Source organism: Anomaloglossus baeobatrachus, chromosome 1 (genome assembly GCF_048569485.1).
Source record: "Anomaloglossus baeobatrachus isolate aAnoBae1 chromosome 1, aAnoBae1.hap1, whole genome shotgun sequence".
NCBI lineage: Eukaryota > Metazoa > Chordata > Amphibia > Anura > Aromobatidae > Anomaloglossus > Anomaloglossus baeobatrachus.
The window spans coordinates 53,929,702-53,956,781 of record NC_134353.1 but is presented as its reverse complement, the minus strand read 5'-3'; the positions used below and the strand labels follow the sequence as shown (position 1 = coordinate 53,956,781).

At 50.2% G+C, this 27,080-nt stretch overlaps 1 protein-coding gene across 1 annotated transcript in view; it reads left to right on the top strand.

Moving 5' to 3' along the window:
* Positions 1–220: 220 nt before the first annotated feature.
* Positions 221–27,080, top strand: part of KDM3A (lysine demethylase 3A) — a 201,614-nt gene continuing 174,754 nt past the window's right edge. Inside the window, exons 1-9 of the mRNA XM_075346786.1 lie at positions 221–344; positions 769–947; positions 8,510–8,665; positions 10,431–10,541; positions 13,383–13,485; positions 13,709–13,833; positions 13,931–14,000; positions 14,179–14,261; positions 14,413–14,565. Coding sequence (XP_075202901.1) covers positions 777–947; positions 8,510–8,665; positions 10,431–10,541; positions 13,383–13,485; positions 13,709–13,833; positions 13,931–14,000; positions 14,179–14,261; positions 14,413–14,565 — 972 coding nt within the window. The 5' untranslated portion in view covers positions 221–344; positions 769–776. The remainder of the gene's footprint in view (positions 345–768; positions 948–8,509; positions 8,666–10,430; positions 10,542–13,382; positions 13,486–13,708; positions 13,834–13,930; positions 14,001–14,178; positions 14,262–14,412; positions 14,566–27,080) is intronic.

The following is a 27,080-nucleotide window of genomic DNA, read 5'->3' as shown; positions in this document are numbered from 1 at the left end:
TGAATACGTAAACAGTCACTCTGAAGTCCCTCTGCTGTGAGGAATTGCTCTAAGTTGAAAGTGGAAGGGGTGGAGCTACGGGCGCTTGGCAACTCAGGTTTGATTGGCAGTCACATTCCGCCAATGGTTCGGTGGAATACCTCACCTCGCCCCGCCTCTGTTTTCCCTTCACCCTATAGGCGCCGGGGAGGCGTGGCTTGGCGGGTGCGCGTGTAGTGTTTGTCCTCCTCTCCTGCATAGTAGTGTCCTGGCCGGAGCCAGAGCAGACGCCGAGTGTGAGCACATCCGAGCCGCTGAGACGGTCACTAAGATATCACCGGTGCATGACGGGAGCGCTACCCACGGTGAGTACGGGCGGATTCCCGGGTGTCGTTAATGGCCGTGCTCGCTTTATGGTTATGCGGGACTCATCCTCCTTCACCTATATGAATGTAGCTAATTAGCATATATCGAGTCTCATTAGCATATCGGCTGAGGATTATTTGCATATTTGACGAGCTCATTAGCATATATTATAATGAAGGGGGTTATTCTAGGACAAGATGGCAGAGCTCACCCGGCTCCTTGGCTTTGCTTTTGTTGCCCTTAGTGACGGCGAAGTAACTTGGTCACGTGACTTTTGTACGTCCGGAGGAGCTGGGGTGCTTGTCAGCGCCATGTCCTACTCTATTTAGGGTGAAAATGCTCGTTTGTCCCCATTTTGTCAATAAAGTTTGGATCGCCCGTGTTGACGTTTCCTAATTTTGCACTTTTTTCTGTGACTTTTAGGTGTAACCATGATGGTGCTAATGCACCAGGGGACGGTCCACGTGCTGGTGGGGCAGAGGTTTGCCTGCGTTTTGGGGACTAACATGCAGCTGGACGTTGATCACATTGACGACTGGCCATGGAAGAACGGCATCATCCGAGCCGCGTCTCACAAGGACGTCAACTGCCCCGAGCTGAAGGTACGTCCATGTTGGAGCGCCGGTCTGCCCCTGTTGGAGGTCCAGTCTGTCATCCCCCCCGCCAGGATGCCGGTCTGCCCCTGTTGGAGCTCCAGTCTGTCATCCCCCCGCCAGGATGCCGGTCTGCCTCTGTGGGAGCTCTGGTCTGCCTCTGTCGGAGCGCCGGTCTTTCCCCTGTCGGAGCACCGGTCTGCGCCCCCCCCCCCCCCCGCGCCAGGGTGCCGGTCTGCCTCTGTCGGAGCGCCTGTCTTTCCCCTGTTGGAGCGCCGGTCTGCCTCTGTTGGAGCTCCAGTCTGTCCCCTGCCAGGGCGCCGGTGTTCCCCCCGCCAGGGCTGTGCAGCGTGTTATCGTCTTAGCTGCACTGTTCTCTTATATTTTGTGATTTTCAATGGCTGGTTAATGTTTCATTATTAGCGTCTCGATTGGCGCAACATGCAGACTCCGCAGTCTCACGACCGTGATAGAAGGACCGGCCGCCAGTGACATGACCCAAACTTGATGTCTAGAGATGGGCGAGTAGAAACCATTCGGGTCCGTATTATTCGTAACGAATCCCAAAGTACTATTCTGGTATTCATCACCAATAACCAACCTAATGCAAGTCAATGGGGAACCTGAGCATTTTCCTTAAAGATCTCATAGTGAAATGCTCGGGTTCCCCATTGACCTGCATTAGGTTTGTAATTAGTGCCGAATACAGGGATAGTACTTTGGCATTCGTTACGAATAATCCGAACATGAATATTTACCACTCGCTCATCACTATTGATATCCTCATAGTTGACATATGAGACTGTTGAGTTCTCGTGGCCACCCCGTACTCAAATTAAGAATATTAGTGGTGCTGGATGGGTCTTATCTGTGGCTGCCGGTCTTGTAGGCGTCGCACGCTATTATCCTGAATTGTGAATGTATTTTGTTGTTGTGAAACGTCCTGCGATTGGACCGCCTATTCTGGATGTCTTCCTCGGCCCTGACTGCTGGGTTGGGGAGGCTGGTAACATTCGGTCCTCATACCAGGCCTTGGAACATGTCAATTAACTGGCCCAAAGATTAATCAGGACTGGCTGCACCCATGGTTAGTTGGGAGTAGAGCTGATAAGATCTTTTGGTGCTCACTTTCCATTGACAGGAGTTGCGTGAATTTCCTTATCTCCCATGTTCCCCAGGGCACTGTCAACGCAGTCTGACGTCATGTGTGCGGGGCACCAGTGACATCTCACCTGCCCGGCCAATCGGGAGCAAATAATGGGATCCCAGTTGGTAACGAAATTCCCGCAGGTGCTGTCATATGGCCGGAGATCACTGACCCTGGAGCAAGGATGCACCAAGAGGTTCTCTCCTCTCTAGTTGTGACCTGCTTACATAACACATATACTAAATTATGAGTGTAACGTGCTCAGCTGTCACTGGCCAAAGTCTTCACTACGCCAGGCCATTTGTAGGGTCTGGTTGGCTTCTGTTGTCTGTTTCTATATATTGGTAGACAGCTCTGTCTTCATACAAAGGTTTATAGTACGAGCGTATTCCTGATATTGACTTTATGCTACAGCTGTGTTCTCGTCTCCATCGTTCGTTGCTTCTAGGAAGGTTAATGCCGCCATGCAGAGTCAGATCGGCAGCTCTCCATTTGTCTCATTGGAGCAGCGCTGGCCATTTCCGTGTCATTGAAAGAGCTCTGCCCACTTGCGCGCGTCTCATTGGCGGAGCTCTGCCCACTTGCACGCGTCTCACTGGCGGAGCGCTGCCCACTTGCGCGCGTCTCACTGGCGGAGCGCTGCCCACTTGCGCGCATCTCACTGGCGGAGCGCTGCCCACTTGCACGCGTCTCATTGGCGGAGCGCTGCCCATTTCTGCCTGTTTCATTGGCGGAGCGCTGCCCATTTCTGCCTGTCTCGTTGGCGGAGCGCTGCCCATTTCTGCCTGTCTCATTGGCGGAGCGCTGCCCATCTACTCTGAAGAAAGGGCCAGTGTCATAAACCAACTCATTAAAGGGAACCTGTCACCAAGTTTTTCCCCTATAAGCTGTGGCCACGACCAGTGAGCCCTTATATACAGCATTCTAGAATAAGTGCTCAGGCCGCTCAGTATAACGAGACCTTCGGGTCCAATGGTCGTCTTTGGTCTTGATCCAGCGCCTCGTCTCTTCCTTCCATTGTTGTCGTCCTTCTTTCCTCGTGTGGATGACGCATCCTACGTCGTCCACACAGGCCTCTGTTGTGCTCCTGTACAGCCGCACTTCTGCCCTGCTGCGGACAGAGCAGAGTACCGTGATGTACAGGGGCGTGGAAAGATCAGCGAACGCATGCGCACTACAATACTTATGCTCTGCCCTCAGCAGGGCAGAGAGCAATGTGCAGGAGCGCAATGGAGACCATTGTGTGGGTGATGTAGGACATGTCGTCCCCATGGAGCTGGGAAGGAGGACGGCGATAGCAGGAAGAGAGGAGGTGCCAGACTGAGACCCGTCCGCCCCGCAGGTGAGTGTAATAAAAGCTGTTTTTTATGTTATACAGAGCGCCTGGGGTCTTACATACAGTGTTCTACAATGCTGTATATAAGGGCTCACAGGTGATGGCCGCAACTTGTAGGTGACATATTCCCTTTAATGGGTTATGCTGGAAGATGAGAGGCGTCAACTATCGATGGCTGGTTAATGCACACTCGTCCTATACTAATTAATAAGACCCGGTAAACGGCGGATAGTCGCCATGTCAGTAGCTTCTCCCGACGTAGAAAATCGCTTGATAATCCCATAAAATAGCTCATACGTAGAGTGGGGAGCATAGTTGTCTCTTCTGTCTTGTACGGTAGACTCTGCTTGAGGATGGCCGCGGGTGGCTCAGGTCTATAGACTGAGGCAGCGCTGTAGGACGTAGCGTATCTGTAACGTTCTTGATACGGCCGGTTGATGGACGCTCCTCTGGTGCCGATGGAAAGCCGAATCTACTGTAAAGTTCTACAGAGAAGTGATCGTTCGTTAGCACCCCTTGGGGCACTGCCTAGGACCACATACATGAATCCGCCCGCACCCTATAGGATGTTATATAGGATAGCTCTGTGTGTTCTTGAGGGGAACCCCCCCCCAACATCATTTTCATGATTTGTTGATGATGAAGCTGTAGCATTGCGCTTGTTGTGATATTGAGTCCCCTCTCGTGGTGAGGGGGAGTGATTTTGAGGATCTTTCAGTCTTGGTGATAGCACTATAACGTCTCACAAGGATTTATCACTGATGGTGGCCTTGGTCGTTACGTCCTACCGATCATGGTCGTTCGGTCCCGACTGATACGTTTGCCCTGTATTGCTTGTGCTTATGAGGAGAGGTAACAAAATCCAAAGAGAAGTGATTGGGAGTACAGTGTCCATTTACAGCCAAATCAGATGAAGCAGTCCATATAGTTCAGTATTAAGTGGCTTTTCCCAGTTTTGAGGGTGCTTGTAGTGTAGTAGTGCCCAGCGACTGCTTCCCTGCACTGTCACCAGTGGCTCCGCCTCCTCCCAGCTGTTAGTCACTTCCTGTTTTGCTGGCCATGCTGCCTGTACCCACTGGCGACTCAGCAGCACCAAAGTGGCTCCGACACTGACATGATACATTGGGGATATTTTGGGGTCCGGCGAGTCTCCGTGCAGCCGCCCAGTCTTTCCCATGTGCCCTCCTGTACCAAGCTCCTGGACACACCATTGCCGGTTATTTAGTGCCGTTGGTAGTCATTCGTATCTAGGAGCCAGCAGGACCTGTGTGGCAGCCAGCAATGAGCGTCTCGTGTACATTGGGTTGACGGCTCAGCTGCGACCGTAGTATTTATGTACCAGGCTCTGATTAATCCCTCGTGTTGCGCTGACGTCTCTTGTTGCTTCCTGCTAAGGTTCAGCCCATTCGATGGCTACGTCCACAATATGAGGGCAATGACTGGTGATGGGGCGTCCTCCGTCCACCTGCGCTTACTGGTCATGTAAGCGTTGGCGTCAGGCGTTGGCACCATAGTTAGCACATTTTGTTACTGGGCAGAATAGATGCCTTATTTTTTTTTTATTTTTTTTTTTACTGATTCATAGTATTCATATACTTGTGACTTTGGGAATTCCCCGGCTTTCCGCCTGTTTATTTTTTTTTTTATTTTTTTGGTGGCAGCCCCGTCTCCGGCACATGGCTGGGTTCACAGGCAGTTAGCAAGCCATTGTCTTCCTGCGAGTGTCCTCTGCAAGTGTGCAGGGCGGCCGCTGCGCTCCCCACCCCCAGCTGGTATGCATTTGGACGTTCCTCTGTGTACGTGCCGTCTGCCTTTCCTGGGAGGAGGGGAGGGGGGGTTGCTTGTGGAGTGTGTAAACTTGGGACCAGCAGGAGGGGGAGCGCCCATCGTGTTTAGTGATTCATGCTGTGTGAGGGGAGTGACCCAAATCGACATGACATGACCGTATGTGACAGCCTGGGCTTGAGAGACGGGTTTCGTGGTTCTGCTTTGGTCGCCGCTCTTGGTCATCGTTCTAGGGTGGTGGAAAGTGCAAACGTGACATTATCAGGCTGCAATAAAGTCCAGGTCACTTGTGATCACATTTGTTTCTGTCGATGCCGCCGGCTGCTTTGTCTGCAATCGATGCTTTTGTCACCTTGTGAACTATTTTATTTATTTATTTTTTTTTCTCAAATATAACTTATCTTGAATATTAATAACGACTCTTTAATTCTGCTTCGTTAGCCTTTTAGTGAAAGTTTAACCCTAAAGAGGATGTTTTGTATTTAATGTCCTATTTGCATGCTTTCTGTTTATGTTTATATACCCTGACTCCTCCCACCAGACTTTCCAGCCAGTCAAAGCCTTCCTTTCATTTTCAGCTTTGCACCCATTGGCTGATGGAAGGAGCCATGTGAGCAACACCATTGGACAGTTGTCTGATTCTTTCTTGTTCCTAATTTCCACCATCTACATCGATGGCTCATAATTTGAAGGTTTTGCGAATTGATCTGGGTTTTGTTACCACCTACTCTGGTGCGATAAAGACATTTCTCCCCTCCCCCTTCCTTCTTGTAAATAAAGGGGTTGAAGTCACCTACTGGACCTGGTGTCATGGGAAGGTCCCAGCTGCCGGCCAGATTGTGGGAATGGGTCGGGTGGAGCCGGGAATGATTGCTGCTTGCATTGCAAATTGCATACTATAAAAGGAGCCGGTGCGTGGCTTTGTGCCGTGCTAGGTAGAGGGGACGGCGAGGATTATACTGGCAGCTGGGATCTTCAATAGGCTTATATGTGGAGCCCTGAGCTTCATTCTGAATGGACTATTTCCATGGGGGTAATTGGGTAACAAAAGCGCAGGAAAGGAGCCATCAGTCCCTGGGGACCAAATCTGCTTGTACTTTTATAATATTAGAAAAGATTGTCCCACCTCGAACATTCATGGCACAACTCATCATAGGATGGTAGAGTTGGAAGGGACGTCAAGGGCCATCGGGTCCAACCCCCTGTGAGTGCAGGTTTTCCCAAATCAATTTCCCAAACAGCTATATGTTCATCCAGTTTCCTCATAGAATGGTAGATTTGGTCTGCCTGACATCTTTTGGCGTTCCCATATCGAGCAGTCCATGCCTATCCACGTCTCCTCCAAAAATGGAGTGCAACAGTCCCTGTTATAGAGGTAGATGCGGGTTCTTGTCCATATGCCATTAAATGTACCCGCACCCCCCTTATTATAGCCGTACACTTAAAATAGCTGAGTGTGATGGTCCCAAAAGGGAGAGGGGAGTAGGTCACTGCTTGGCCCTCCTCCTTCTTAGCAGGTCCAGCCAAAATTTTACAGGCATGGCCAATGTAGATAAATACTGCTGCAGGTTTTTGACTCGCCTGTGGCTGATTACAGGAAGCAATAGCACACACAGCAGATGTAGATAAGACTAGCTTGGTTTCAGCTTCCTCTTAAGATAAAGTTGGCTGCAAGAGGTGATAGGATTATGTAGCTTGTGGTCGGAGGCCCTCACATCCTGCGCGGGGGTCCGCACTGGGCAGTCATCGTCAGACAACCTCCAGTATTGACTTCTGATGTTGGTCTTCTTTGCCCACGATGACCCTTATGGTGGTTATTGAGTGTCGTCTTGTCTGATAGTTTGACCTAAGCTGTATGGTGATGACCTGACTTTGCCGAATACTCAGGAACCATCTGCTTGATGGGTGAGGTCAGACTGGTTCACCCGGTCACCACCTCCTCCCGTCTGTGGTTGGATGTCCAGCTGTAGTTGTTCATTTACCCCTTTTGGAAGGTATAGCAGTAGGTAAAAAGGGATTTTGGCAGACGATTGTTTAGTTTAGTCTCGTGTTGTAGGTTGGATCACTAAATTGGCTTCTTTTTGGCCGATCGTAATCGTATGTGCCTGGCCTGCAAACCTCTTATCCTAGAAGAATATTATCGAGCGAGTCTCCTTTTTATAGAAGGCCATTTTAGGAGAAATGTTCCCCTTGGGCATGTGAGGAGTTAACTCCACCTTGCGATGAGGAGAATGGAGGCGGTAGAAGAAGGTAGGGAAGTGCTCACCCCATTCATAGTCCGTCTGGGCACCTCCTCCTCACACAGAGGTTCATGTAAACATCGGCTCATTAGCCACGTGGTGGCCCGGCCCTCCCCCAGCTGTAGAGGAGGCGGAGGTGGTGGTGCCCGCCCTCCGGTGACGGTGCAGAGCCTCTTGCCTTCAATCTACGATCACACATCTGCAAGTCCTGTATTTCTGAGCTTCTCAATGACCCTATAGATATGGATTACCATTATTTTTACGGGAAAAGTGGCTGGAGTGTTACTTTGAAATGATATATTGGGGGAATAGTCAACATTTCCAACCTGTGGATAAGGACCGGACACCAGACCACCAGCAAGACCCTTCTTAGGCTGGAAGCCTTGTTCTCTATAGTATGTCGATAACTAAGACTGTGCCCTTCATTGTCTCCCACCACTTGCCCATATACGCTGGTTCTCTGGGCGATAAGTTGCAACCAGATGTCCATCAGCTTATTCACCATTAACCCTAGAACGCGCAGCCATAGAAATCTACTATAGAAAACAAGTAACCTAGCAGGCTTGCGAGACCCCAGGTATGCGTTCTAGGGTTAAAGAGGCATCGGCTGGGTCGAATTCCCACTGGCTGATCTTTCTCTACCCTGAGTACGTGGGGAGAGACCCCCATATGTATATTCGTTGGTCGATTTTGATCATCAAAGTTTACCCAAGTGATATGTCTCATAATCTCCCCCAACATCGGTCTTTGGGGGAGAGTTAGGTCACCCCTTCCCCCAATCATCCAGTTCCATGAGGGAAAAAACTGCATATGCACATTGTGGTGTGAAGCGGGGCGTGTTTTCCTGGCGAGCTCCTATCTGTTTGGCCTCCCCGTTGCCGTCAGTGCTTGTTTGTGGCCGGTACAGATTATAGTCTTGCACGAGTTGTTGTCTGGCCGGGATCCATGCTTTTATGTGAGAGTCGCACATGGTGTATATACACAACGCCGCATGTTATCTTATCACTGCTATACCCTGTGTGTCCTGCGGTAGAAACGACTCTCGTGCTTCTCCTGTCTGCAGGTTTGCGTGGAGTTTGAGGATGAGCCCTGGGAGAAGAGGATGTGGATCGATGTGTACGGCTCCCAAATCCAGTTATTCCTGGTGGAGCACAGCTTGGCCATCGCTAACCGCAAATGTCCGAGTAACCCGTCTATGTCAGTGCTGTGCCCGGCCATGGTGAGTATTGCTGCGCCCTCTTCGTCTACGTTCTGACCCATATCGGTGGACATCTAGGAGAGCCTGGATTGTCCCATAGGATGAGTCGTAAGGGGCTATGCTTATGGAAGTGGTTTCCATACAGGTTCTATGCATCATAGATTATCTCCACTGAGTGGTGGTAATTCTGGTGGCAGAAGTGTGACTACCCCTGACGCTGGAGGTGGTTGTCCATGCAATGATCCACATTCTAGGTGGAAGCGTGAGCGCTCGCAGTTGCTGCTCACAGCAGGACATAGAAGGGAGAAGTCTGGCCCGTAAATCACGAGCTGTTGTCAGTAATCACAGAATCTGGTCCTCGCTGGAGCGTTCTGGCCTCGCAGAGAGAGAGGGGGATGGCATATCCCTGCAGCAGCAGCTTAGAGGCGTTGTCCAATATAATGGAGAGCTGCAGGCAGACAGAAATGCACGAGAAATGACTACACGCGCCCTATTACTTCTGCCCGTTCCAGCTTCAATCATGCCTGATGCTCATTTCCTGCTAAAATTGTCCGCAGACGTCACCGCCGATATATCCCACATGATATCTACAATCTGTGGCATCGGCTGCAGGCGGTGTGCATTATTATTAGGCTGTGTGATGTCTGCGGCCGATAGAAGCGGGGGGCATCGGAAGCGCAGGGACGGCCGGGTGTGGAAGGGCTGTCTATCTGTTCTAGTATTTCCATTTTTCCACTTTTCCATTATCTTGGACAATCCCTTTAATGAGGTGCTTCATGTTCTGAAATGCACTGAATAGATATTTGTTTCCTAAATGCAAAATTTAGCAACTTTCTAAATGGTTTTCATGATAAACGTTGCACCATTTTGCTCTCGTTATGTCTGAAGCTGCTGCTGGCACGGATCTGGCAGTGTTCAGCTCATCCCTCTCTGCTCTCACTTAGAGATAATGGCAGGGAGGAGTAGGAGTGAACGCAAAGCCCCTCAGTGCGGATAGTGGAAAGCGTGCATGTTTTCAGGCAAGACAGTAATGTATGGGAGTACATAGCGAAGAGGGGGGGTCACACAGGCTGCGTATCAAGACAGGAGGGTGCATACGGCTGAGGAGTGAGAGGGGACTCTCATATGGCGGAGGGGCAAACACACATAGTGGAGAAGTGAGGGGGAATCGTACACGACAGAGGAGTGATGAGGGAATCGCACAAATGGGGAGGTTTGGGGGGAATCGCAGAAATGCGGAGGAGGTTTTGGGGGAATCACACAAATAAGGGGGGGATTGCACAAATGGGGTGGGGAGATTGCACAAATGGGGGGTGGGGGGATTGCACAAATGGGGGGAGGGGGGATTGCACAAATGGGGGGGTTTGCACAAATGGGGAGGTTTGGGGGGGCAATTGCACAAATGCGGAGGAGGTTGGGGGGGCAATCGCACATTGCGGCTGAGCGAGGGGAATCGCACGCAGCGGAGCGAGGGGATGGGGGAATCGCACGCAGCGGAGCGAGGGGATGGGGGAAGTGCACGAGGCGGTGGGGGATCGGGAGGGGGGGTCCTCACGCTGGTCACCATCTGTGTCGGTCAGGAAAAAGGAGATTTCCCATAAGAAGGGAAAATCATCAGAGGATAGAAGCTGTGCTGACAGCTTAGAGGTAGTGAAGACAGCCGCATCCTGGACTCCTGTTTCCCTGCAGTGTCTTAATTTTTAGTTTGCACATGCTAGAGGTCTAATTAATCCTTGGATAAGTGTCCATACTAATGTTTTGTTTTTGTTCCTGTCCTTCTGTACAGCAATATAAAGTGTTGATGAGCAAGGTGTCCATGCAGCCTATGACCTGCATACAGTTCCTTGGAGATAAAAATAAAGTGTTCATGAATGAGGATGTCGTGGAGGCGTTGCGGGTAATTGTCCTGATGCATTCCTTGTGTGCTTTTTAATGAAATGAGGAATCGTATAAAATGTCTTGTAAAACTCTCTTATTTACAGCTTAAAATAAGCTTTCTACTAGGTTAATGCTGCCTGACCCGCAGGAATCGGAGCCCGGCTGCACGATTGCACCCACTTGTGTTTTTCTATGGCCTTTCGAGAGCCTAAGCCGTTTTCTATGTGCCCACGGGATATATCCGCAGGTACGGCCGCAGGTTTCCCGCAGCTGCTCGCCGGCATCCGCAGCTATTTTTAGCTGCGGTAGTACAGCGTAATATCTGCGGGAAACCTGCGGACTTTCATGCGATTTACCTGCGGACGTCCTGGCCTCTATCTCCATAGTGGAGGGCTGGGATTTCCGCATGTAATGCCGCAGGAATAATTGACATGCAGTTATGTGCGGCTGCGGGACATCCGCAGCACATTCCGCAGCGTGGACACAAACTCCCCATGTCCCATAGGATAACATGGGGAGTGTTTGTACTTGCTGAAACCTGCCGACTTTATCTGGGAAATCCAGATAAATCCGCAGGTTTTTTGCGGCAAAATACACAGAAGCAAGCTATAAGGCACAGCTTTATAACACTTGACTATATGGAGAGACGTGACTAGTCCAGTGCGGCCCCTTGCTGGCCGCCTTTTACCCGCACTGCTCCGGTTGATTGACAGATGTTTACCGAGACCTCAATCATCTTGAAGGATGAAGGGAGAGGCTGGCCGGACTCCTCTTGCCTCTTTATGGTCCCCGGATGGATTTTCAATCTGTTTTCTTTGAAACTTTGCAGCTTTTCAGATTGGAACATAACTTACCGAATTCGTGCAGTCATGCCCTGTTCATGCTGCCCAAATTCAGACTGAGGTGGGAAAAAAAAAATCTGTGATAAGTGGAAATCCTGATGGTGGAAATGGATGGAAAACAAGTAGATGGGAAGGGGCACTGACCGGCCCCCGCCATGATGCACCGAGCATCTGTGCTTGGTTTGGACAGTCATTCTGTGCTTACAGAGGATGGACTACATCCTTTGATTGCTTCTTCATTATACAGTCATATGAAAAAGTTTGGGCACCCCTATTAATGTTAACCTTTTTTCTTTATAACAATTTGGATTTTTGCAACAGCTATATCAGTTTCATATATCTAATAACTGATGGACTGAGTAATACTTCTGGATTGGAATGAGGTTTATTGTACTAACAGAAAATGTGCAATCCGTATTTAAACAAAATTTGACCGGTGCAAAAGTATGGGCACCTCAACATAAAAGTGACATTAATATTTTGTAGATCCTCCTTTTGCAAAAATCACAGTCTCTTCCTGTAGCTTTTAATGAGTTCCTGGATGAAGGTATATTTGACCATTCCTGTTTACAAAACAATTCCAGTTCAGTTAAGTTTGATGGTCGCCGAGCATGGACAGCACGCTTCAAATCATCCCACAGATGTTCAATGATATTCAGGTCTGGGGACTGGGATGGCCATTCCAGAACATTGTGATTGTTCCTCTGCATGAATGCCTGAGTAGATTTGGAGCCGTGTTTTGGATCATTGTCTTGCTGAAATATCCATCCCCTGCGTAACTTCAACTTCGTCACTGATTCTTGCAAATTATTGTCAAGAATCTGCTGATACTGAGTTGAATCCATGCGACCCTCAACTTTAACAAGATTCCCGGTGCCGGCATTGGCCACACAGCCCCAAAGCATGATGGAACCTCCACCAAATTTTACTGTGAGTAGCAAGTGCTTTTCTTGGAATGCCGTGTTTTTTTGCCTCCATGCATAACGCCTTTTTGTATGACCAAACAACTCAATCTTTGTTTCATCAGTCCACAGGACCTTCTTCCAAAATGTAACTGGCTTGTCCAAATGTGCTTTTGCATACCTCAGGTGACTCTGTTTGTGGCGTGCTTGCAGAAACGGCTTCTTTCGCATCACTCTCCCATACAGCTTCTCCTTGTGCAACGTGCACTGTATTGTTGACCGATGCACATTGACACCATCTGCAGCAAGATGAAGCTGCAGGTCTTTGGAGGTGGTCTGTGGATTGTCCTGGACTGTTCTCACCATTCATCTTCTCTGCCTTTCTGATATTTTTCTTGGCCTGCCACTTCTGGGCTTAACAAGAACTGTACCTGTGTTCTTCCATTTCCTTACTATGTTCCTCACAGTGGAAACTGACAGTTTAAATCTCTGAGACAACTTTTTGTACCTTCCCCTGAACAACTATGTTGAATAATCTTTGTTTTCAGATCATTTGAGAGTTGTTTTGAGGAGCCCATGATGCCACTCTTCATAGGAGATTCAAATAGGAGAACAACTTGCAAGTGGCCACCTTAAATACCTTTTCTCATGATTGGATACACCTGCCTATGAAGCTCAAAGCTCAATGAGGTTACAAAACCAATTTAGTGCTTTAGTAAGTCAGTAAAAAGGAGTGTTCAAATCAAGAAATTGATAAGGGTGCCCATACTTATGCACCTGTCAAATTTTGTTTAAATGCGGATTGCACATTTTCTGTTAGTACAATAAACCTCATTTCAATCCAGAAATATTACTCAGTCCATCAGTTATTAGATATATGAAACTGAAATAGCAAAAACCCAAATTGTTATAAAGAAAAAAGGTTAACATTAATAGGGGCGCCCAAACTTTTTCATATGACTGTATATAATGTAATTGTGTTTCTCTTAAGAAGCCCAGCCTGTGTTTTGCACTGCATCGGAGTACCAAGTTGGCAGCTCGATTGCTGTTTTTGCAGACCCCGGCCAAGACGGCCTGAGTGGTCCGACATCCGCTGACTTCTGCCCTTTATTTCAGGATCGGGAGAGCTTAAAGCAGTTTATGCAAGGAAACCGAACATTTAACAAAGCCTTTCAGGAACTGATAAAAAAGAGCATGGATGAAGGTCGTGTACTGCAAGGTGAGGCCACGTGTTCTGCTACATTGTGACGGCTACTTATAAAGGCCAGTCTGATTCCAGTGCCCCTAGGAAATCCTAGCTCACACGGGTCCGCAAGAGCGTGGCACCCTTGTATTAAATGTGTTAGAGATACCTCCGTGTCGCTTGTATGTAGTCATATGATGGAACTAGGACACCGTGTAGCGTCGCTATATCACCATTTATTTATTTATTTATTTTTAAGGTGCCAAGAATTTAGTTGGCTCAAATATAAAAGTGTATAGCATGAGTGACGGATATCAGTGGTTCAACGCGTCGGTGGTGAACTCCAGCACGACTACCCGGACGCTGCAGATACAGTGTGAAGAGGTGAGGTTCAAGTCAGGCCCTATTGAAGAACTCATTCTTGTTTTGTTTGCTACGATACGTTGCGATCAGTGCATTGATCAAATTTGTCCCCCATTAGGTTCCCAATCTAAAGATTATTGATCCCTCTCTGATCCACGTGGAACTCATCCACAACATTATTGAGAAAGGTAAGCTGCCATTGTCTGCGGCGCTGATCTGGGCGATTACAGATCCATGTACTATATATATATATATATATATATATATATATATATATATATATATATATATATATATATATATATATTTAATTATATTATATTATATTATATTATATTTCTACTGACGTCCTGTCTCCTATTTTAGCTCAAATAAAGTCCAAACCTATCAAGAGGCGGCGTGAAGGCGGGATGTCAAAGAGGGAGGTGAAGCAGAATAAGGTGGAGAAGGTAGGCGACTAGTCAGAGATCACTCGTGTGTTCACACTATTGCGTCTGCAGATTCTCAGCTCTGTTGTGTGTGTGTGTTCTTTTTTGTTTTTTTTTTGTTTGGATTATTATTTTTTTTTTTTTTTTTTAATTTTGTTTTTTGTATTTTAAGGTAGCGGCTAAGGAATCTAAGAAGCCGAGCTTCCTTACCTACTCCAGAGACGACGGGAAGACGCTGGTGGTGGTGGACAACCCAAAGTCCTCAGGGGCCCCTCTTCTGAATTTTATGAAAACATCCCCAGAAAGCGAAAAAGCTGAGCAAACAGTGAGTGCATTTCACTAGCGTATATTACAAGGATGTTTCATGTGTGGCACTAAATAAATCCTTCCAATATCTTATAGGTTATTCTTTAGAAACCAACTTTTTTTTTTTTTTTTAAAAACATTAACTTAATTGATTTTCATTTGAAATATACTGATAACAGGAAACCTATCAAATAATGCATATTTGTACATTTTTCATTCAATGGCACATTCCGATATGGAATAAAAACCTAGCCTGACCTCCCTACCACCCGAGGATTTATTCCATGAATTGTCCAGTGGCTGTTAGGAGTTAAAATGTACGCGAGCTTTAGTCATAAGGGTAATTAGAGTATTGGAACCACTTTGCCCAAAGTGACTTGAATTGGCCTAAAGCTGCTTTACACACAACGATATCGTTAGCGATCTCGTTAGCGATGTTACACGCCAGATCGCAGATACGATTTGCCGAGATCGCACATAGGTCGTTTTTATAGCGCCGGTCACATGTGCGATCTCTGCAAATTGTATCTGCGATCTGGCGTGTCACATCGCTAACGAGATCTCTAGCGATATCGTTGTGTGTAAAGCAGCCTTTAGTTTAGCCATGCGGCCTGCGGTCATATGCTCCATGATGCGATTATTAGGAATTTCTTCAGCGCTCTATTGGGAGACCCAGACAATTGGGTGTATAGCTACTGCCTCCGGAGGTCACACAAAGTATTACACTAAAAAGTGTAAGGCCCCTCCCCTTCTGGCTATACACCCCCCGTGGGATCACGGGCTTACTCAGTTTTAGCTTTGTGTGCGAAGGAGGTCATACATCCACGCATAGCTCCACATTGTATAGTCAGCAGTAGCTGCTGACTATCTCGGATGGAAGAAAAGAGGACACATATAGTGTCCCCAGCATGCTCCCTTCTCACCAGATGGTGTTGCAAGGTTGAGGTACCTATTGCTGGTACAGAGGCCGGAGCCCCACATGCTGTTTTCCTTCCACATCCCCTTGGAGGGCCCTGTGGAAGTGGGATCTGTCGGCCTCCAAGCCCTGAGGCCGGGCTCCATCCACAGACCCAGAAGAACCTGATGGATGTGGAGCACGAGTACTATCAGGGACAAGGCCCTGCATCGGTCAGGTACTCGGTGTCTCCGGCAAGCACAGCACGCTCCGGGCTTGCTGGGCGTTATAGTGCGCCGGGGACATTAGTGATGGGCTTATGTTGCTGCAGCCATGGCTGAGCGACGGGTCATGTTTAGGAACTTGCGCCGACCGCTCATACGGCGGCGGCGCTGATGTGACTTGTAGTGCGCCGGGGACTTGGCGCCGACCGCGCTTTTAAGGCGGGGGCGCCTGTAACTTTAGTCCCCGGCTTCTGAGGCCTGGCACCGCTTCGTTCCCGCCCCCAGCCCTGCCAGTCAGAGGAGGGGCGGGACGCTGTACAGATCTCAGCGCAGGGAGCTGGAGTCTGCTTTGCATTCTCCAGCCCCCTCTCACTGAACACAGTGAGATGCCGGGTTCCCGCTCTTGGCTGGGGCTCGCCCACGGCCCGCCCCTCTGCACAGGACGTGGAAGAGAAGCCGGCAGCCATTATGGTTTCCACTCTGGGAGAACGGAACCAGGCACAGGTTTTTGAGCGACCTCATACTCGCGCTGGGCGGGCGATAGGCAGTACTGGTCCCACTAATACTGAAGTGGGCTTTTGAACTGTGTGCGGATATGCGATGCAGCACTGTACTGTCGCTATTCTGGGCATACTCTCCTAGATGGCTAGACAAGTGTTCAATGATTAGTCTGCAGTGTTTGTTGGCAGATTTGGCAACAGCAAAGTGCCAAGGCACAAGCTTTCATTGCCACTTCGTTTGCAGGTGCTGCAATTGGGTTTATTGTCATGCTATACATGCACTATATGTCGTTTTTCTTGGCTAATGCACCTAGTTAAACAGACAATAGCAGCAGTAAGGCAAGGCTGCCAAGGCACAGGCTCTCAATGCTGCTTGATTTGCTTGTACTGCAGTGTTTTTCTGTCATGCTTGTCTGCTATACATTTCCTGTATGTCGCTATCCTTGCCTCATGCTCCTAGTTAACTAGACAACAGCAGCAGTAGAGCAGTGGTGCCAAGGCACCAGCTTGCAAGGCTGCTGCATTTGCATGTGCTGGCAGTGTTTACTGTCATGTTTGTATGCGATACATTCACTGTATGTCGCTATCCTTGTCTCATACTCCTAGATATATAGACAATAGCAGCAGAAGGCCTAATGTGCTAAGCCACAAGTTTCAATGCTGCGTGTACTACATGTGCTGAAGTGTTTACTTGTACTTCAGGCTTGTATGCTATACATTCACTGTATGTCGCTATCCTTGTCTCATACTCCTAGATATATAGACAATAGCAGCAGAAGAGCTAATGTGCCAAGCCACAAGTTTTCAATGCTGCGGGTACCACAGGTGCTGAAGTGTTTACTTGTACTTCGTGCTTGAATGCTATACATTCACTGTATGTCGCTATCCTTGTCTCAAGCTCCTGGATAAATAGACAACAGCAGCAGAAGAGCTAATGTGCCAAGCCACAAGTTTTCAATGCTGCGTGTACTACATGAGCTGAAGTGTTTATTTGTACTTCATGCTTGTATGATTATTTACTGTACGGTCGCTATCCTAGGCTATGCACTTAGATAGCTAGACAACAACAGCAGAAAAAGAAAAGGCCAATGAGGACTTTATATGTTGCTTGTACTGCATGTAATACGAGTCTAGGACCCCAGTGCGGGCAATTGCTTGACCGGGGTTTTCGGCTATATGTGGTTAAAAGAACCACCTGTGCTTCCTGTCCAGAGACAGGGACGAAATTGCAGTTTCTTTCCGCTGTTATATTGGCTGTGACTATGGCTGACATCTTACAGTCTGGCAGCCCACGCAGACCTTGGGCAATATAGTTGCAATGCCCCTGGCCACCATGATTTGAGGAGCAGCTCAAGGCTCCAGGGTGGTTTTCACGCGTCCCAGGGGGCAGGCTCCGACACGGACGTCAGTTCAAGAGGGCCTAAGCAGGCTCGCTGGGAATAGCCCTCGACTCCATCAGTGAAAGAGTCAGCTTCACAGCAGGGGAGATCTCTTTTCTAATATCGCAAGCAATTGCGTACTCGTCTGGCCCTCTGATCCTAGAGATGCAGTCCAGAAACGCAACGCTTTTCACGATAAGCGTTCTCCGACCGTATTAATGAGACACTCTCCTCCCTGATTGGACAAGCGCTAGCCCAGGTCCAAATGTGGATCTCCCGATCTCCAGGCTTGCAGCTGGATCTATAGTTGTAGTGGTGGATGGGGCTTCACGTCAAAATGCCATTGACAGATAGATAGGTTCTGGCCGCAATCTGTCTATGAAGCTATCGGCAGGTCGGTTGCTCCGGCAGTCGCAGCCGTGAAGGCACTCCAAGCTATTTCAGATAGTGTTGCGCAGAGGGACGCTGTCACCGGTACATCTCGGTCTCAGCAGCGTCTGTAATCTCGCAATCGCCGCATGGCGAACCATGCTGTTAAGGCTGTCCGAGACTCTACGAGCCGGACGGCGGTGGCATCGGCCATCTCCGTATTTTTTACGCAGAGCCTAGTGGTTAACAGATTGGATCAGATGCTTCTTCCAACAAAGTGCTTAACCAGGTTGCCTTTATCTAGTGATAGTCTGTTGGTAAGGGTTGAATGAATTCATTCAACTGTCCAAAACGACTCAAAAGGCCCAGAAGGGCATAGATTCCTAGCAGGCTCAAGTACGCCCGGGGAAGGCAGCCGGAGGAATCGCTACCAAAGCGTTTTTTTCTCATAATTTTCAGCCTTCTCACTCCGCAACCGCGGGGAGCAGACTCCCCCGCTTTAGCGACATTTACCTACCACAGGTCAAAGGCCGGTGAGAGAGAGTCAGTTTGTCTCAAACTACCTCTCCGACCGAGCCGAGGCTCTTCTGCAGGCAGGACGAGTGGTAATCCCTGTTCCTCTTCAGGAACCAGTTACGCCTTTTGCTTCGACCTGGTCGTGGTGCCAAGATAGGACGGCTCCTTCCGTCCCGTTCTGGAATTTAAACTGCTTAACAAGCACGTGACAACCAGGCGGTTCCGGAGGGAATCACTCCGCTCCGTCATTGCCTCACTGTCTCAAAGAGTTTTTCCTAACATCCATAGACATTAGGATGCTTATCTCCACGTGCCGATTGCTCCAAGGCACCGGCGTTGGCTACGGGCATAGTTCGTTTTGTAGCCCTACCCTTCGGCTGGCGACAGCCCCACGGGTTTTTCACCAAGTTCATGGCAGCAGTGGGAGCAGTCCCGCGCTCTTACGGTCACTCTGTGATCCCTTTCTTGGACAATCTACTTGTCAAGGCACTCTCTTTTAGAAGCATGCCAACACAACCTGAACATGGCGCTGGACCCTTCCCAGAGTTTCGGGGAGGTCTTTGACTTCTTCTAAGTTGAACCCAATCGCTGGCATATCTTGGCATAGAGTTTTCACACTCTCTCAGTGATAGTGAATTCCGCTGGACAAACAGCGTTCACTACAGACGAGGGTGCAGTCTCTCCTTCAAGGAGGCGCCTCATCCAGAGGCGAGCCTTTTCACGCAGTTTCATCTGCGTCCGCATCATTAGAAGATTCTTCGCTAAGGGGAAGGAAGTCGATGTTCCTACACAGTAACGTCCCCCTTTCACAGACGGTCAAAGACCGTCTTCAGAGGAGTCCACTCTTCAACTCAGTGGTCTAGAGCTCTGGGCAGTGTATCTTGCACTGCAAGCTTTCCTGCAGTGGCTGGAATGCAATCAGAACCGAATTCAGTCGGACTATCCACAGCGGTGGCGTACACATTCCGGACGTACAACACTAGGAAGCAAGTCTTCCTCAGTCGCGAGGACGTGGACGCAGGGGAATGGGACCTGCTCCCGTTTGGCTTCAAGAAATCGGTAGCCGCGGGATGAGGACGGACGTCGACATCATGGCGTCTCGGCAACTACAAGGTCTCGATTTTCATGGCGGGAGCTCTGGCGACAGGCGCCTTGGCTCAAGATTGGTCGCAGTTCCAGCTTCCGATTGCTGCCGCACTATTCTCGTCGCCCCAGACTGGCCGAGGAGGTTGTGGTACCGAGATCTGTGGCATCTCACCGTCAGTCGACTGTGAGCATTACGTCAGGGTCACAATGAGACGGGCTCGCCAGCCGCGGTTTGCCAAGATATTCCACAACTCGTGGAAGATATTCTTATCTTGGTGTTTTGCTCAGGGAGTGTATCCCTGGCCATCGGCTTTGCCTACTTTGCCTGCCCTCCTGCACTCTGGTCGGGAAAACGGTTGGTCGCTCGGCTCCCTTTAAGGGCAAGTCTCGGCACTATCCGTGTTGTTTCAGAAGCGTCTAGCACGTCTTCCTAAGGTGCGCACGTTGCTACAGGGAGTGTCATATTGTGCCCCCGTACGAGCGGCCGTTAGATCCATGGGATCTGAACGAGGTACTCGTTGCTCTCCAGAAGCCGCCTTTCGAGCCTCTGATGGGAGTTTCCCCTTTCTCGCCTGTCACAGAAAGTGGCTTTTCTAGGGCGATCACGTTTCTTCGGCGAGTGTATGAGCTGGCAGCTCTGTCATATCAGGCTCCCTTCCTGGTGTTTCACCAGGACTAGGTAGTGTTGCGCTCCATTCAGGAGTTTCTCCCTAAGGTAGTATCCGCGTTTCAGCTTAATCAGGATATATCATTACCTTCATTTTGTCCTCATCCGACTCACCGGTTTGAAACGGGTTTACATTTGTTAGATCTGGTCAGAGGACTCAGGATCTACTTTTCCCGCACGGCGCCTATGCGCCGATCTGATGCACTGTTTGTCCTTGTCGCTGGTACGCGCAAGGGATTGCAGGCTTCTAAAGCCAACATGGCTCGATGGCTCAAAGAACCAATTCTTGAAGCCTACCGTTCTGCTGAGCTTCCGGTTCCATCAGGGCTGAAGGCCCATTCAACCAGAGCCGTGGGTGTGTCCTGGGCATTACGCCACCAGGCTACGGCTCAACAGGTGTGCCAGGCAGCTACCTGGTCGAGTCTGCACATTTTCACCAAACATTATCAGGTGCATACCTATGCTTCGGCGGATGCCGGCCTAGGTAGAAGAGTACTGCAGGCGGCAGGGGCCTCCCCGTAGGGGAGCGCTGTCTTGCAGCCCTATCAAGAGGTATTTATTTACCCACCCAGGGACAGCTTTTGAACGTCCCAATTGTCTGGGTCTCCCAATAGAGCGCTGAAGAAGAAGGGAATTTTGTACTTACCGTAAATTCCTTTTCTTCTAGCTCTTATTGGGAGACCCAGCACCCGCCCTGTTGTCCTTCGGGATTCTTGGTTTGTTGCGGGTACACATGTTATTCATGTTGAACGGTTTGCAGTTCTCCGATGTTATTCGGAGTGAATTTGTTTAAACCAGTTATTGGCTTTCCTCCTTCTTGCTTTGGCACTAAAACTGAGTAAGCCCGTGATCCCACGGGGGGTGTATAGCCAGAAGGGGAGGGGCCTTACACTTTTTAGTGTAATACTTTGTGTGACCTCCGGAGGCAGTAGCTATACACCCAATTGTCTGGGTCTCCCAATAAGAGCTAGAAGAAAAGGAATTTACGGTAAGTACAAAATTCCCTTCATTGCCAAGGGTTTTTTGTAGAGAGGGCACCTGAGTGCTCCTCCATTTGGCTACTATACCCAGTCTCACCACTCGTACGTATGGACGTTTTGGTGTGAATCACAATTAGTTTCAAGCAACCTGAGCTGACAATTTCACTTAGCAATAGCAGGATGGGCTGACACCTAGTTAAAGGATACCGGTCACCAGATTTGGGGCCTATAAGTTGCGGCCACCACCAGTGGGCTCTTATATACAGCCTTCTAACAAGCTGTATATAAGAGCCCAGGCCGCTATGTACAATGTAAAAATCACTTTGTAATACTCCACCTAAGGGGCGGTACAGCCTCGTCGGATGGGTTTCTCCGGTACCGGCGCCTCCTCTTTAAGCCATCTTTGTCCTTCTTCTGAAGCCTGGGTGCATGACGTGTCCTATGTCATGCACACTAGCCGGCATTGAGATCCCGTGCAAGCGCACTACAATACTTTGATCTGCCCTGCTCCAGGTAGATCAAAGTGCACCTGTGCACTCTTTAGTGATTGGGCTGGCAGAAGTTAATTTCTGCTAGCTTGCTGGTTACTTTTTGGACCACATGTTGTGGGAGACCTATCACAATTACTCCCTGCCTTTTTAAGATGGAAGAATCGGTCTTCCCTTGCCAACTATAGCTTTTGCTAAACCGGTCCTTGTCCTGTTGTGCTCCTATTGCTGGTGATTTACTGTGTGCTGGTTCATGTGCTGTGGAAATCCTCTTGTTCTCTGGTGATTTCCTCCTCATCACGTATTGTCTTATCTCAGCGTTCTGTGTGATTTAAACATCAGAACAAGGCAACACTTAAATTGACAGGCATAGTTGCATATCAAGAAATATATACCCTTGCAGTTTGCGTGAGGGAGGCAGGACTTGCATACAATGCTTCAGGGCAGATCTGGTGAAACATGATAAAACACGCAGACCAAAACTCTTCTAATAAAGCTAGAAGATGCTACAGGAAGAGACCCAGGAGTGAAGAGCTCCTAGGTAAGGTGGGGTTCCTAACTAGGTAAAAGAAAACCTAGGTTGGAAAACCTGAAGAAGAAAAAACAAGTATCCACGTGCCAGGGCAGGCCCCCAATGCGCTCGGTAGCCTACAATTTATCAGAGATCTTGGAGTGTGAACATGAATCCTGCCTAATAGCTTCCTTCAAAGATGATCTCAAAGCAGTATGAGGCCTATATGTGGCAGACAATTGACAAGTCGGGTGTTGCGTTGTCTACCCGAAGATTCTGGCAGCCAGTCCTCTTGCACACGGTTAGGAGAGGATCTTCCCGGTGATGTGTTCAGGTTCCACTTTTTGCACATTTGAAGATCTTCTGGTCAGGAGGCCACATGTCTTGATCCATTTTTTGGAAGTTATCAACTTACCAGGGAACTCCCCACGTGTATGGAATTCCTTAATCCCGAAGGACTTTTCTTTGTCGCTCCATTGGGAGACCCAGACAATTGGGTGAATAGCTACTGCCTCCGGAGGCCACACAAAGTATTACACTTAAAAGTGTAAACCCCTCCCCTCTGCTATACACCCTCCCGTGCATCACGGGCTCCTCAGTTTTTAAGCTTTGTGCGAAGGAGGCACACATGCACGCATAGCTCCACAACTTAGTCAGCAGCAGCTGCTGACTATTTCGGATGGAAGAAAAGTGGGCCCATATAGGGCCCCCAGCATGCTCCCTTCTCACCCCACTCTGGTCGGCGGTGTTAAGGTTGAGGTGCCCATTGCGGGTACATAGGCAGGAGCCAACATGCTGTTTTCCTTCCCCATCCCTGCAGGGCTCTGGGTGAAGTGGGATCCATAATCTGTCTCCAGACACTGGGACCGTGCTCCCTCCGCAGCCCCTGGGAATCTGTCAGGGACATGGCCCTGCTACTGTGAGGTACTCTGTGTCCCCTTGGGGACGGCGCATGGAGCGCTTGTGTCATACACGCTGCAGCACTGCTGGGCGTGTTAGTGCGCCGGGACTACCGCGCTGACCGCGCTTGTTGCCGGCCGCGCTTACACTCTAGTCCCCGGCTTCTGCGGCCTAGTACCGCATATTCCAGGTGCTCTGTGTCCCCGTTGGGACGGTGCATAAAGCACCTTGGGCCCAGACGCTGCAGCGACTGCGGCGTGCGTGTGGGTCCGGGACTACCGCGCCGACCGTGCACTGCCGGCCGGCCGCGATTTCAACTTTAATCCCCGGCTTTTGCGGCCTAGTATGGGATTCTCCCGCCCCCAGACCTGCCAGTCAGGGAAAAGGGCGGGACGGTCGGTATGACGCCGACAGTGAGGGCTGTAGTACAGTGAGCTGTCCTCCGCCACCCTCACTACCCACGCTGAGGCACCAGATTCCCGCACTTTTTTGTGACTACGCCCACGCCTCCCTCCTCCTCAGAGAATGCCGTCAGCCATGTTTTTCAGCAACTTCTGGCTGCAGCTGAGGGAGACCCGGGGCAGAGAATCTGGGGGCTACAAGCCACATCCGCAGCCCCTGTCGGACAGGAGACGGAGTATCGTCAGGGACACCCTGTAGCTACAGGTACTCTGTGTCCCCGTTGGCACGGTGCATGAAGCACCTTGGCCTCAGACGCAGCTGCGACTGCGGTGTGCATTTTTTGTCCGGGACTACCGCGCCGACCGTGCCTGTTTGCCGGCCGCGGTTTTTACTTTAGTCCCCGGCTTTTGCGGCCTAGTGTGTTAAACTCCCGCCCCTGAGCCTGCCAGTCAGGGAGAAGGGCGGGATGGTCGGTATGTTGCCGACAGTGAGGGCTGGAGCACACCTCGCTGTCCTCCGCCCCCCCCTCACTGATCACTATAGACCACCGGATTCCCGCAGACAGAGCCCTGCATCATAACGTAGGGAGGGCTGGAGCATACGTTGCTATCCTCCTTCCCCCTCACTGAGCACTGGGGGGCACCAGTTTTTCAAAGGTGGTCTTCCTAGGGTGTTGTCCCCCCCTTGGTGCCGCAGTGTATATATATATGTATGTGTTTATCTATATGGTATATGATTTCACTGTTCGGCAGCATTATTTGTTTCTTTGTCGCTCTATTGGGAGACCCAGACAATTAGTTTTTTGCCGGGGAAGGGCGGGACGCTTTACAGACGAGCTGCAGTGAGGGCTGGAGCATGCTTTGCATACTCCACTCCCCTCACTGCACTGTGAGGCACCAGTTCCCGCACTTTCTAAGGGTCACGCCCACGGCTCCCTCCTCTCTCAGGACGCCGGCAGCCGTGCCATTACACACTCAGCATCGCTGAGTGTGTTTATGTAGGGAGACTACCGCGCTGACCGCCGCCGCCATGTTTTTGACACTGAGGCGCGGCTGGGACTTGTAGTGCGCCGGGGACTTCCGCGCGGCCGCGCTTTTACGGCGGCCGCGTTTATTACTCGAGTCCCCGGCTTTTGCGGCCTAGTCTTTCTTCCTCCCGCCCACAGCCCTGACAAGCAGGGGAAGGGCGGGACGCTGCACAGGATGAGCCGCACTGAGGGCTGGAGCATGCTTTGCATACTCCACCCCCCTCACTGTCCTCTCCTCAGAAGCCGGCAGCCATTCCTGTCAGCTCCTTGAATGCTGCAGAGGGGGACAAATTCTGACAGACCCAGGCAGGGACCCTGGTGGCCTCACAACCGCTTTATGCGGGGGGTATGCAGCATCTGTGGTGCTAGCCACATTTGTGCAGGAGTGTAATTTTAAATCATATGTTTATAAGATATGCTTTACACTGTATGGTGCACAGTTGATTCTGTATATATATTGTGTTGCTCAGGGAAGTCAACAGCATGGCGCCCATAAAAGGCAGGAGCGCCAAACCACAGGCTTACTATGCTGCCTGCGCCGCATGTACGACCCCTCTGCCGGCAGGATCCACTGAGCAATCCAGACCGGTATCTCAGCACAGGGGCACTGTTGAATCATTGCTCCCTGGCCCACCTCAGTTGGACCAGAGGTCTCCCCGGGGTGTCTCATAGATCCCAGAGTGAGGTCTCTGATACAGACCCCAGCCCCTGACCGTCTAAGCGAGCTCGCTGGGAAATTCCCTCGACATCTTCATATTGGTCAGGGTCTCAGCGGGGGAATCCCTGGATGATGAAGCGGAGACAGCTGATCAGGATTCTGATCCTGAGGCCGCTCTCAATCTTGATACGCCTGACGGGGACGCCATAATGAACAATCTTATAGCGTCTATCAATCAAAGATGCCACTCACAGGCAGATGGAGCTCTGGTTGAAATCCATCTATGAAGCTATCAGCGCTTCTTTTGCACCAGCATTTGCAGCCGTATGGGTGCTACAAGCTATCTCAGCAGCTCAAGCGCAAATTGACGCAGCCACACAGACGTCGGCATTTGCGTCTTACGCTATTAATGCTGTCCTGGACTCTGCGAGCCGTATGGCGGTTGCTTCCGCCAATTCGGTGGTACTCTGCAGGGCCTTGTGGCTACGGAACTGGAAGGCAGATTCTGCTTCCAAAAAAGCGTTTAACCAGTTTGCCAATTTCTGGCGACCGACTGTTTGGCGAACGTTTGGATGAAATCATCAAACAATACAAGGGAAAGGATACATCCTTACCCCAGCCCAAACCGAACATACCCCAACAGAGGATGGGGCAGTCGAGGTTTCGGTTCTTTCGGGGCGCGGGCAGGTCCCAATTTTCCTCGTCCAAAAGGCCTCTGAATAGATCAAGGGCTCTCCGATTCATGGCGGTCTAAGTCAAAAAGACCACCGGAGGTGCCGCTACCAAAGCGGTTTCTTGATGGCTTTCGGTCTCCTCAATCCGCATCCTCGGTTGGTGGCAGGCTTTCCCGCCTTTGCGACTCCTGGCTGCCAAGGGTAAAAGACCGTTGGGCGAGAGACATTCTGTCTCACGGTTACAAGTTAGAGTTCGCCTCTCGTCCCCCGACTCGATTCTTCAGGTTATCCCCGCCTCCCGAGCGAGCCGAGGCTCTTCTGCAGGCGCTGGGCACCCTGAGGGCAGAAGGAGTGGTGGTCCCTGTTCCTCTTCAGCAACAGGGTCACGGGTTTTTCTCCAACCTGTTTGTGGTTACAAAGAAGGACGGGTCTTTCCGTCCTGTCCTGGACCCGTAACTGCTCAACAAACACGTATAGACCAGACGGTTCCGGATGGAAACCCTCCGCTCCGTCATCGACTCAATGTCCCCAGAAGATTTCCTTGCATCGATCGATATCAAAGATGCTTTTCTCCACGTACCGGTGGCTCCAGAGCACCAACGCTTCTTGCGCTTCACCATAGGAGACGAACACCTGCAGTTCGTGGCACTGCAGTTCGGCCTGGCTACAGCCCCACGGGTTTTCACCAAGGTCAGGGCTACAGTAGTTGCGGTCCTCCACTCTCAGGGTCACTCGGTGATCCCTTACTTGGACGATCTGCTGATCAAGGCACCCTCTCAGGAGGCATGCCAACACAGCCCCGACGCTTCTCTGGGGGCTCTCTGTTTTTGGCTGTATACCCTCACTGATTACTCTGCTCTTAAAGAGTAAGGGTGCCAAGACACTGGCTTATTTTAACCTCTTGTGCGCCTATATTACGGGCACTGCACAGATGACAGCGACAGAGTTTGCATGATGAAAACTTCGCCGGCGTTCCCTGTCCAGGCGGCAGGGACAGAGTTACAGCTTTGCTGAGAAACTCTCTAGGTCATTTTCACTATCCATGTCTCAGGCTATGGACAAATGGTCGGCTAAGAGACTAGGAGTTTGCAGTCCAGACCGGCCCCTTACACAGGCCCGGGCACTGCGGGATCGCCCCAGGCCTCTATCGGTCTGCGACGAAGCGTGTTCCTGGGGTGGCCTCTAGTTATTACGTGGTAAACTCCAGCACGAACCGCAGTCCCAGTCCAGCTAATGCACAGATACTGTCCAGAAGCAC